The following is a 12,376-nucleotide window of genomic DNA, read 5'->3' on the forward strand; positions in this document are numbered from 1 at the left end:
GTGCAACAGCGCCTCTATAACGATCGGCACATATTTCTTTACACCTTCCACTATCCCATGGTCTGGCACACTTCGGTAAGTCCCACTACTGTGTCGAGGGTAAGAAACTAGAAAAAACTTACCAGTCATGCTAGCTTCCCGGACCCACGCTCCAATATCACCCCTCACATCGATAGTATACTCCGACAGACAGTGCAACAGCGCCTCTATAATAATAGTCAAATATTTCTCCACACCATCCACAATGCCCATGGTCTGGCACACTTCGGTAAGTCCCACTACTGTGTCGAGGGTAAGAAACTAGAAAAAACTTACCAGTCATGCTAGCTTCCCGGACCCAAGCTCCAATATCACCCCTCATATCGATAGTATACTCCGACAGACAGTGCAACAGCGCCTCTATAACGATCGGCACATATTTCTTCCCTCCAGTACCATCGGTCCATTTTCCCAATCTGTCTACTTTACCAAACGGTCTACTTTCCCGATCTGCCTAATTGCTTTTCTCAATCCGTCTAATTACTTATCGGTCCACTTTCCCGATCCGTCTAATTACCGATCGGTCCACTTTCTTCATTGGTCTACTTGACCAAATGGTCCGCTTTTCCGATCCCATGAAAAACATTTCATGTAAAATGTTGCCAAGACGAAAGTACAAGGCTCGGACTGTCAAAAAGTTATCAGATATCTTGTAGAGCCAAGCTTCTAACTCTACAAGCCCTAACATCACAAACTCTACACCTTAGTCAAAATACGTGGCTTGGCCGTTTTGTTACTACAAAAATTATTGTATAATAAAAAATAATGAATAGATTTCACCTTCCGCCCATGTGACGGTAGCGAAACGGCCAAGCCACATATGTTGACTAAGATGTAGAGTTTGTCATGTTAGGGCTTGCAGAGTTAGAAGCTTGGCTCTACAAGATATCTGATAACTTTTTGACAGTCCGAGCCTTGTGGTTTCGTCTTGGCAACATTTTACATGAAATGTTTTTCATGGGATATTGTTTACTGGAATGATCCCAGACATTTTGTTCGTTGTAGTCACAAAACGGTAATTTGCTGCCACGCAATCAGTTATATTTGATTAAATACTGTCAGAACAATGACGGTGTCTCACTCGCATCTGTTACAATACTGATATGTCGGTCCTCCGTGGTTGACACATATTGACTTGGCATTATGCTGGCACTAAGCGTTTTTGGTATTCTGAGAAACTGGTGGTTTGCGAGTATAAAAAATACATTTCGCGAATCGCCCAATCAAAGTTCGCGAAGTTGGTACTATGCTACGAAATGAGTGAACCAATGGCGAAAGTAGACAACGTGCTCAAGTAGACAAATCGGGAAAGTGGACCGTTTGGCAAAGTAGACAGACCGGGAAAGTGGACCGATGGTAAAGTGGACACATCGCGAAAGTGGACCGTTTGGTAAAGTACACAGATCGCGAAAATGGACCCTTTGGTAAAGTAGACAGATTGGGAAAGTGGACCGATGGTACTGGAGGGTATTTCTTTACACCATCCGCTATCCTATGGTATGGCACACTTCGGTAAGTCCCACTACTGTGTCGAGGGTAAGAAACTAGAAAAAACTTACCAGTCATGCTAGCTTCCCGGACCCAAGCTCCAATATCACCCCTCATATCGATAGTATACTCCGACAGACAGTGCAACAGCGCCTCTATAACGATCGGCACATATTTCTCTACACCATCTACTATTCCCATGGTCTGGCACACTTCGGTAAGTCCCACAGAGTCCCACTACTGTGTCGAGGGTAAGAAACTAGAAAAAACTTACCAGTCATGCTAGCTTCCCGGACCCACACTCCAATATCACCCCTCATATCGATAGTATACTCCGACAGACAGTGCAACAGCGCCTCTATAACGATCGGCACATATTTCTTTACACCATCCGCTATCCTATGGTATGGCACACTTCGGTAAGTCCCACTACTGTGTCGAGGGCAAGAAACTAGAAAAAACTTACCAGTCATGCTAGCTTCCCGGACCTAAGCTCCAATATCACCCCTCATATCGATAGTATACTCCGACAGACAGTGCAACAGCGCCTCTATAACGATCGGCACATATTTCTCTACACCATCTACTATTCCCATGGTCTGGCACACTTCGGTAAGTCCCACAGAGTCCCACTACTGTGTCGAGGGTAAGAAACTAGAAAAAACTTACCAGTCATGCTAGATTCCCGGACCCACACTCCAATATCACCCCTCATATCGATAGTATACTCCGACAGACAGTGCAACAGCGCCTCTATAACGATCGGCACATATTTCTTTACACCTTCCACTATCCCATGGTCTGGCACACTTCGGTAAGTCCCACTACTGTGTCGAGGGTAAGAAACTAGAAAAAACTTACCAGTCATGCTAGCTTCCCGGACCCACGCTCCAATATCACCCCTCACATCGATAGTATACTCCGACAGACAGTGCAACAGCGCCTCTATAATAATAGTCAAATATTTCTCCACACCATCCACAATGCCCATGGTCTGGCACACTTCGGTAAGTCCCACTACTGTGTCGAGGGTAAGAAACTAGAAAAAACTTACCAGTCATGCTAGCTTCCCGGACCCACGCTCCAATATCACCCCTCATATCGATAGTATACTCCGACAGACAGTGCAACAGCGCGTCTATAACGATCGGCACATATTTCTCTACACCATCTACTATTCCCATGGTCTGGCACACTTCGGTAAGTCCCACAGAGTCCCACTACTGTGTCGAGGGTAAGAAACTAGAAAAAAACTTACCAGTCATGCTAGCTTCCCGGACCCACGCTCCAATATCACCCCTCATATCGATAGTATACTCCGACAGACAGTGCAACAGCGCCTCTATAACGATCGGCACATATTTCTCTACACCACCCACAATGCCCATGGTCTGGCACACTGCAGTGAGTCCGACGACTGCGTCGCGCCGCGCCTCGGCCCACTTCTGTGTGGTCTCGGTCACTTTGGTGCAGTCTATTAAAGATTGGATGACGTAGGGCAGGTATTCAGAGAGGACGAATTTAGGAAGAGTTCCTGTAAAAAAACATACAATAGCAAGTTAATTTGGTGACTACGTTTGTATGGAGAACCAGTCGTACCCATTCCTCTTAGTGTAAGGCCTGAGTGGACGCTCGAAGCGGAGCGTTCAGCGGGGCGTGCAGCGTGGCGTCGGGATCACAAGTGATTTGAGCAGCGTGTACTAAGGCCGCTCCTATACGCTTGCATTTGTTTAACATGCACGCCGCACGCCCCGCGCCGCTGCACGCCCAACTCGAGCGTCCACTCACTTAGAAATAAGTTTACGCTTTACATAATTCTCAAATCTATTAATAGATGATTCTGACTTACCAAGAGCCCTCGCATAACCCATCCGCAGCACGAGCCCACTAACGCCAGTATTGGCCAGCTGCTTACAATACCGCTCCATCAACATGACTCGCTTCTGCTTGGCGGTCATGTCACCATACACCGTGTTGTCGTCGCGCAGGTACTGGTCGAATACGAGCGGAAACGCGGAGATGGCCTTCTCTCGGATGGTTTGCACTTCGTGGGCGAGGCACTCTTCGATTAGGTTCAGCCATTCGTCTGAAACAATAAGTGAATGTACAGTCAGCAGCAGAAGTTGCTAAACGGGCGCGGTGTTCAAAATTACCTTGACACGCTCTTATTATCTTAACATTCGCGTCAAGATCATTTTGAACAAGTGTTCCAGGTGGCCCGCTTAGCAACTTCTGCTGCTGACTGTACTTAATACACGGTCTTATTGTAGCATGTACTTTGTAAAGTTACAAAACTAAACACAATTGTTAAAATATATAACGGGACTTGATCGCGTACAATTAAGTTTTATGTTTACTTCCGACGTTTCGAGGACGGCGTTGTCCCCATGGTCTCGGAGAAGACTGGCTAAAGTTGACATCAAAATCTTCTAGCTACGCGAGTTTTTCGAACGAATAATTTAATGTGTAAAAATCGTGAAAGTTTAAAGCAGTGCTAACCAAAATTGCCTGGTGTTAAAAAAGTGATGAATAGTCAATAAATTTTATACTTTCTAAAACAAAATTTTGCATGTCAAACCTCTTTCGCGGCATTATAATGCTGCGCGCTGCACAAGTATTTATTTTTAAACTCTAGACTTCTGTAGTTATTATAGTTCGTTGGGTCAACCATTCCAAACTCACCAATAGTCTCATGGCCATGGTAAGGAGCGGCAGCTAACGCCAACTGCCCGATGCAGTGGCAGCACGCCTGCCGCATCAGCTCGCCTCCCAACCCTCGGAACTGTAGCTTCAAACTCACCAATAGTCTCGTATCCATGGTAAGGAGCGGCAGCTAACGCCAACTGCCCGATGCAGTGGCAGCACGCCTGCCGCATCAGCTCGCCTACCAACCCTCGGAACTGTAGCTTCAAACTCACCAATAGTCTCGTGTCCGTGGTAAGGAGCGGCAGCTAACGCCAACTGCCCGATGCAGTGGCAGCACGCCTGCCGCATCAGCTCGCTTCCCAACCCTCGGAACTGTTGCTTCAAACTCACCAAGTCTCGTGTCCGTGGTAAGGAGCGGCAGCTAACGCCAACTGCCCGATGCAGTGGCAGCACGCCTGCCGCATCAGCTCGCCTCCCAATCCTCGGAACTGTTGCTTCAAACTCACCAATAGTCTCGTGTCCATGGTAAGGAGCGGCAGCTAACGCCAACTGCCCGATGCAGTGGCAGCAAGCCTGCCGCATCAGCTCGCCTCCCAACCCTCGGAACTGTAGCTTCAAACTCACCAATAGTCTCGTGTCCATGGTAAGGAGCGGCAGCTAACGCCAACTGCCCGATGCAGTGGCAGCACGCCTCCCAACCCTCGGAACTGTTGCTTCAAACTCACCAATAGTCTCATGGCCATGGTAAGGAGCGGCAGCTAACGCCAACTGCCCGATGCAGTGGCAGCACGCCTCCCAACCCTCGGAACTGTTGCTTCAAACTCACCAATAGTCTCATGGCCATGGTAAGGAGCGGCAGCTAACGCCAACTGCCCGATGCAGTGGCAGCATGCCTGCCGCATCAGCTCGCCTCCCAACCCTCGGAACTGTTGCTTCAAACGCAGCTTGGCTACCAAGTCTCGTATGTCCTCGTCCACTTCCGATGAAATCAGGGTGGAGGCGGAGTTACCTGAAAGGGAGGAAAACTTGTCAATTTTGTAGCTCTTATTGCTGCTCGCTGTTGCACCATTTGACAGACTGATCAACATCACCCGGCAGAGAACTATGAAAATTCTCATATAATAAAATTTAGCGAACGGTTTGGTGCAACCGACCCTAAGTCTCCAAGTCCCCCAAGTCTGACAGCCGATAGATAGGCTATATACGACGCCAGGTTTCGTGGTCATTGGATTGTCAAACGTCAACTTTTGACATTCAGAATTACCATTATAATGCACGGAGCCGTGCAGTACGAATTTGTCTTACAGTTTACACATTTTATAGAATCACTGCATCTTTGTGAAAAGTAAGTTTTGAAATATCATTATATCAATAACTTCTGTGTCAGAAAAACAAAACTCTAGTTTCAAAATTAACTAGATACTACAGTCAGCAGCAGAAGTTGCTAAGCGGGCGAGGTGTTCAAAATTACCTTGACGCGCTCTTATTAGCTTAACTATAAAATCGCGTCGAGGTCATTTTGAACACCTCGCCCGCTTATCAACTATTACTGCTGACTGTACAATAGAATCAGTAAAAACATTTAATAAAACTGGTTTATTCATTTTTCACTGTAATGGAATCTTGTTGCTGACAAAAAATCCATTATAGATCTGCCAACAAGATTTCACTGGTAATATGATAAGCTGAAAGCAAGGTATAACTCACCATTAGCCAGCTGTGCTTGCGACAGAGCATGGTAAGCTTCACCGATAGCAAGAATAGCTCCATGGCGCACGTTCAAGTCGATGGATTCAGTTTTCTTCACCAGTTGGGGTAACACGACCGTCGCGACATACTCCGGAATCTAAGAAAGATAATTACAAATATAATATACATATATGAAATATTATCTCTTGTACACTTTATAAGTGCAACTTAGTATGCAAATTTCAACTTTCTAGCTTTTGTAGTTTCGGCTCTGCGTTGATGAATCAGTCAGTCAGGACACGTGCATTTATATATAGATAACGAATAAACAAAGGGGAAAATAAACATCGCTGATTCGCTGCGCAACCAAGAAGTTTTAGTTTAAAAACCGCACGATTAAAGAACAAAACTTAGCGTTTCTTCGTTCATACAAAAACTTCGATTTCGAAGCAGAAAAAAGTTTGAGAGGTAAACCTTGAAATCCTTAGTTTATTGTGTTCCGTGCCACAATTTGTAAAACGCGATATTATTATACCAGCGCACATTTCGTGTTTGCATGAAAATTCACGTAAAGTTTATTTTTCTGTCACATAATGCCATGCGCTCGTTATCAAATAGGAAAAAACTTACTTCGGACATTTTATTCCAGAAGAATTTAATTAAACAGCAAAATCATACAGAATTATAAACAGAAACCGGCTACAAAACTTAATCCTACTTAACCTAGCGAACTCATAAAACTAAATGAATCACGTAGACAGCATGCCGCCCGTCATTGAATTCTAAAAACGAATTTTCATTTCTGTCACATTTACAACCGGCCAATATCCGAATGCGTAGAAACCTCCACAAAAAAATAGTTTCATAGAAGTTGCTAAAATGTCTGGCATGTCTTATACTTATATGTACTTATAAATCCATCGCCCACACCTATTGTGAACCTTACGCCTTTTGTAATAAGGTCCACCGATGTACAGTAAGGAGTGTTGGTGTTTGCACCTATGATACGAAATAAAGAAAACAATTTTAGAATTTCTTGGAAATATGTAATTTTCAGATTTCTATGCAAGGTTTTTTTTTGCAGATACAAGAAATACCACAAACATGCCTTCGCGCTTCGCTTATAGGGAGTATTACTGCGATGTTTTGCCGCCAGAGTGCAGCACTAGTGTCTAAGTATACCATAGAGTAACTTATACATACTGCACCTTAAACTGTTTTTTGACAAGTTTTCAAAGACATTGATTCATCAAGGCGGTTTGTTTACAAAGGGCCTACCGGGAAACGCGAAATCGAAACTCGGTTATCTACCTCTTTATTGCTCGAATATGCAAGAGTGATAGAGGTTAGATAACAAAGGTAGACCCTTAGATTGTTTACTTGTTTTGGGAGTGGCGCCCCCTACGCAGACTTTCGCGTAATATTCCCTATTACAGGGGCCCGTTTCTCAAAAGCTTGTAACTTGTAATACAAGTGGAAGTCCCTTTCTAACAAAAGCTGTCAAAAAGTGACATCCGCTTGTATTACAAGTTACAAGCTTTTGAGAAACGGGCCCCAGAATGGCACTGGCAACGTATCGTACCTTATCAGTAAGCCGGTTGAGTGCTTTAGCGGCCAGTTCTCTGACCGCGCAGTCCCAATGCTCCACCTTGAGCTCAACGAGGTGGTCGACCAACGGCCGCGTGTATTCTTCAAAGCGAGCGACCTGTCGAAGTCAAAAAATCTACTATTACAATAGGGATGATGACACATGTTGAATTCTATAACAAAATCTAGTAAAATAGATAGCAAACGAGCAATTTATCACAATAATGTGGATATTAAAATAAAATATTGAAAAATTACAAAAATACAGGACCTGAAAGTTTCAAAATTTAAGTTTTTTTTAACTTCCAAAAACGATAAAAGTAAGGGTACCATTCGATTCCTTACATTTCATCCAAAAAAATATTGTATAGCAACTATATACATAAACGCAATATTTCACCGACAAAAACGCAATTTTCTTTTTTTGTCCATACTACAAGATGGACGATGACGTCACGGCCTCAGCCGGTCTAGCCAAGGTTACAATCGCTATTGCTTCGAAAGCGAAACGCTTTGTGTCTCTCTATCACTCTTCCATATTAGTGCGACAGTGACAGTTGCGTTTCGATCGCTACAGAGCGTTAGTGATTAGCACGTTGGCTACGCGGCCTGGCCGTTTTGTATAGGGCGTTTCGCGAGTGAAGTGCGACTGTCGGCCTTTGACTACAATTTATGACTTTTGTGTTACTTTAATGCAATGGGTCCCATATAGACATTTGATCCTAAAAACAAACCCGATCGATTGATACCATAAAAAAAATTAGTCATGTAGCCTATTCGTTTATGTATACAAATACTGAGAAGATACCATCATAAGTAACCACCACCGACGTTTTGTTGGTAGCGTATCTACGGACGGGATTACAACAATAATAGTGTGAAACATTATTACCTGTTTTTAACCCCCGACGCAAAGAGTTTAATGTGTCTGTCTGTGTATCTGTCTGTGGTATCGTAGCTCCCAAACGGATGAACCGATTTTCGTTTAGTTTTTTTTGTGTCATAGATAATTTTATCCCGAGTGTTATTAGCCATGTTTATCTTATAGTCGCGAGGGTTTTAAATTTTTTTAAATTTAATAACAAAACTTCCATGAGACACAGACATATTATATATTTAATATTATTACCTGCGGCGCAACCACTAAGTAAGTGTTGGTCCGGACGCCGACAGATAGGAAGTCAGCTGTAGTGAGGACGGCGATGCCGTGCGGGAACATGCCGTGCCGGCCGTCGTTCTCTTGGCAGTTTATCTACGGTATTACATCAACAATAGTGTGGTATTACCTGTGGCGCCACCACTAAGTACGTGTTGGTCCGGACGCCGACAGATAGGAAGTCAGCTGTAGTGAGGACGGCGATGCCGTGCGGGAACATGCCGTGCCGGCCGACGTTCTCTTGGTAGTTTATCTACGGTATTACATCAATAATAGTGTGGTATTACCTGCGGCGCAACCACTAAGTAAGTGTTGGTCCGGACGCCGACAGATAGGAAGTCAGCTGTAGTGAGGACGGCGATGCCGTGCGGGAACATGCCGTGCCGGCCGACGTTCTCTTGGTAGTTTATCTACGGTATTACATCAATAATAGTGTGGTATTACCTGCGGCGCCACCACTAAGTAAGTGTTGGTCCGGACGCCGACAGATAGGAAGTCAGCTGTAGTGAGGACGGCGATGCCATGCGGGAACATGCCGTGCCGGCCGACGTTCTCTTGGTAGTTTATCTACGGTATTGCATCAATAATAGTGTGGTATTACCTGCGGCGCCACCACTAAGTAAGTGTTGGTCCGGACGCCGACAGATAGGAAGTCAGCTGTAGTGAGGACGGCGATGCCGTGCGGGAACATGCCGTGCCGGCTGACGTTCTCTTGGTAGTTTATCTACGGTATTACATCAATAATAGTATGGTATTACCTGTGGCGCCACCACTAAGTAAGTGTTGGTCCGGACGCCGACAGATAGGAAGTCAGCTGTAGTGAGGACGGCGATGCCGTGCGGGAACATGCCGTGCCGGCCGACGTTCTCTTGGTAGGCCGCTGAGGCCGCGCGGCGGCAGTTTATCTAAGGAAATATGACCAAAATTTATTAGTTTCTTCTATCGATCACTTATAGTCTTATCTTATAGTGTTTTTGCTTGCTAGCTTGGGTCATCATATGCTCTTGCCACAGGCTACGGGGCGTGGCAAGATGTGCCACGGGCCCTCGCGGTGGAGGGCGGACACCATAGTAGTTACTGTAGGCATAGCATGTGATTGGCGCGACAGTATCTCACCCGCGAGATAGACTACCTCAGTCTAAGTAGCAAAGTACCCTTGTTCGAGCTGCTGAGGTGAAAACTTAATTGTTAGTATATCTTAAGAAAACATGAGTGAATAGGTAAGTGATGAAGAAGGAATACATTTTTCGGGTTCTCTAATATGTTCTCACTGCTGAGGTGAAAATTTTTGTGAACTACACGAGATCAAAGTTATTTACATCTCGTGCGCTTTTGAGTCCCGTACAAGCGAAAGATTCTATACTAGATTCACGAGCGTAGCGAGTAAGCAAAATAAGCACTCGAAGAAATATCAAACTTTGATCTCTTGTTGTACAATAGTTATTTTCACCTCAGCAGCTCGAACAAGGGTACTTTGGTACTTAAAAACAGTGAGCAAAATCGCATTTTGCTCATTTTGTCTCACTCAGTGAGCAAAATGCGATTTTGCTCAATGTTTTTAAGTACCAAAGTACCCTTGTTCGAGCTGCTGAGGTGAAAATAACTATTATTTATTCTTGAATCGCACTGACCTCTCGATCGAAGCACGCCGTGGCTATAAGCGCATTAGCCAACAATGTAGCATGTGGTGCGAGTTGGCTCGCGTCATACGCCCTGGCCACGGCCCACGCGGCGTGGCAGGCCGCGTCGCGCGCCGCGCGGCCGCCGCGGCCGCCCGCCGCGTGCGGCTCGTCGTAGCAGCTCGAACAAGGGTACTTTGCTACTTAAAAACAGTGAGCAAAATCGCATTTTGCTCATTTCGTCTCACTCAGTGAGCAAAATGCGATTTTGCTCACTGTTTTTAAGTACCAAAGTACCCTTGTTCGAGCTGCTGAGGTGAAAATAACTATTATTTATTCTTGAATCGCACTGACCTCTCGATCGAAGCACGCCGTGGCTATAAGCGCATTAGCCAGCACCGTGGCATGTGGTGCGAGTTGGCTCGCGTCATACGCCCTGGCCACGGCCCACGCGGCGTGGCAGGCCGCGTCGCGCGCCGCGCGGCCGCCGCGGCCGCCCGCCGCGTGCGGCTCGTCGTAGCAGCTCGAACAAGGGTACTTTGCTACTTAAATACAGTGAGCAAAATCGCATTTTGCTCATTTTGTCTCACTCAGTGAGCAAAATGCGATTTTGCTCACTGTTTTTAAGTACCAAAGTACCCTTGTTCGAGCTGCTGAGGAGAAAATAACTATTATTTATTCTTGAATCGCACTGACCTCTCGATCGAAGCACGCCGTGGCTATAAGCGCATTAGCCAGCAATGTAGCATGTGGTGCGAGTTGGCTCGCGTCATACGCCCTGGCCACGGCCCAGGCGGCGTGGCAGGCCGCGTCTCGCGCCGCGCGGCCGCCGCGGCCGCCCGCCGCGTGCGGCTCGTCGCGCCGGAGCGCGGACGCGATGGCGGTTATCGCCGCGCCTAGTTGCACGGGTGACAGGAGACCGCGACGGGCTGGGAACAAGATAGGAACCGGTTTTGCACAGAGGGCGTGGAGTTTTTATGAAGTAAGTAATGTGAAATTGTAAATTTATTTTAATTTAATGCTATTTATGATTGTTTAATTGTAAGTTAAATTTAATTTTAATTCTATTTAATTCTATTTATTTTAATTTAATTTAATTTTAATTTAATTTTAATTTAATTTTAATTTAATTTTAATTTAATTTTAATTTAATTTTAATTTAATTTTAATTTAATTTTAATTTAATTTAATTTTAATTTAATTTTAATTTAATTTTAATTTAATTTTAATTTAATTTTAATTTAATTTTAATTTAATTTTAATTTTAATTTAATTTTAATTTAATTTAAATTTAATTTTAATTTAATTTTAATTTAATTTAATTTTAATTTAATTTTAATTTAATTTTAATTTAATTTTAATTTTAATTTAATTTTAATTTAATTTTAATTTAATTTTAATTTAATTTTAATTTAATTTTAATTTAATTTTAATTTAATTTTAATTTAATTTTTAAATAATTTAATTTAATTAAATTTAATTTTAATTAAAAATATGGACTATTAATTGTCTGAAATAATTTCGCGATTTCGTCGCTTTGCTACAGGTAGCTAAAAGTACATCCGTTCGGCCCCAATTTTGGGGAAAGCGATAAGCCGCGCGTGGCGCTGTCGCCACCTAGCGGCCATATCTGTGCTGATCGTAGCAGACGCGTTTTGTTAGAGAGCGAGTCTTCTGTACTATTATTTATTCTGTGGTAATGTACAGAATAGGGTATTTGACTACTAGTCAAATCAGGTTCTTTTTACGAAATGTCAAAACGATTTTGCTACTATGGAATTTATATGAAACACTAGCATGCGACGTCACGATCAAACTACCTACTCTTTATAGTTTAATACGGGTTTTAAAATAGAAATCGTCTCTAAAAATAACTGCTGTCTACGTTATTCTATTAATCTTCCGATGCTTTATTTCGTGCATGGTGTAAAATAATTAATTTTAAATACAGTCAAATACCCTATTGCAAGCGGTTTTTTTTTATATAAAATACGTACTGAAAAAGTGAAAAGTCCGAAATGGCAGCTGCTGTTTTTCTGTTTTCCGACACGTTCTCGCAAATAATTTGACACGTATAATTATCATAGATGGGATCACTAGATTGATCAGCCACGTACCATCGCCCACACTGTTAACTGACAGTTCGTAACCC

The 12,376-nt window shown here is 43.7% G+C and overlaps 1 protein-coding gene across 1 annotated transcript in view; it reads right to left on the reverse strand.

Moving 5' to 3' along the window:
• The window catches only part of LOC134649430 (tubulin-specific chaperone D), a 37,898-nt gene that overhangs the window by 16,420 nt on the left and 9,102 nt on the right, over window positions 1-12,376 (reverse strand). The window contains exons 7-13 of the mRNA XM_063504175.1: window positions 10,921-11,153; window positions 9,364-9,510; window positions 7,445-7,567; window positions 5,881-6,019; window positions 5,000-5,182; window positions 3,377-3,613; window positions 2,786-3,061 (exon numbers count right to left, since the gene is read on the reverse strand). Coding sequence (XP_063360245.1) covers window positions 2,786-3,061; window positions 3,377-3,613; window positions 5,000-5,182; window positions 5,881-6,019; window positions 7,445-7,567; window positions 9,364-9,510; window positions 10,921-11,153 — 1,338 coding nt within the window. The remainder of the gene's footprint in view (window positions 1-2,785; window positions 3,062-3,376; window positions 3,614-4,999; window positions 5,183-5,880; window positions 6,020-7,444; window positions 7,568-9,363; window positions 9,511-10,920; window positions 11,154-12,376) is intronic.

The sequence above is a fragment of the Cydia amplana genome, chromosome 7 (genome assembly GCF_948474715.1).
Source record: "Cydia amplana chromosome 7, ilCydAmpl1.1, whole genome shotgun sequence".
Classification (NCBI taxonomy): domain Eukaryota; kingdom Metazoa; phylum Arthropoda; class Insecta; order Lepidoptera; family Tortricidae; genus Cydia; species Cydia amplana.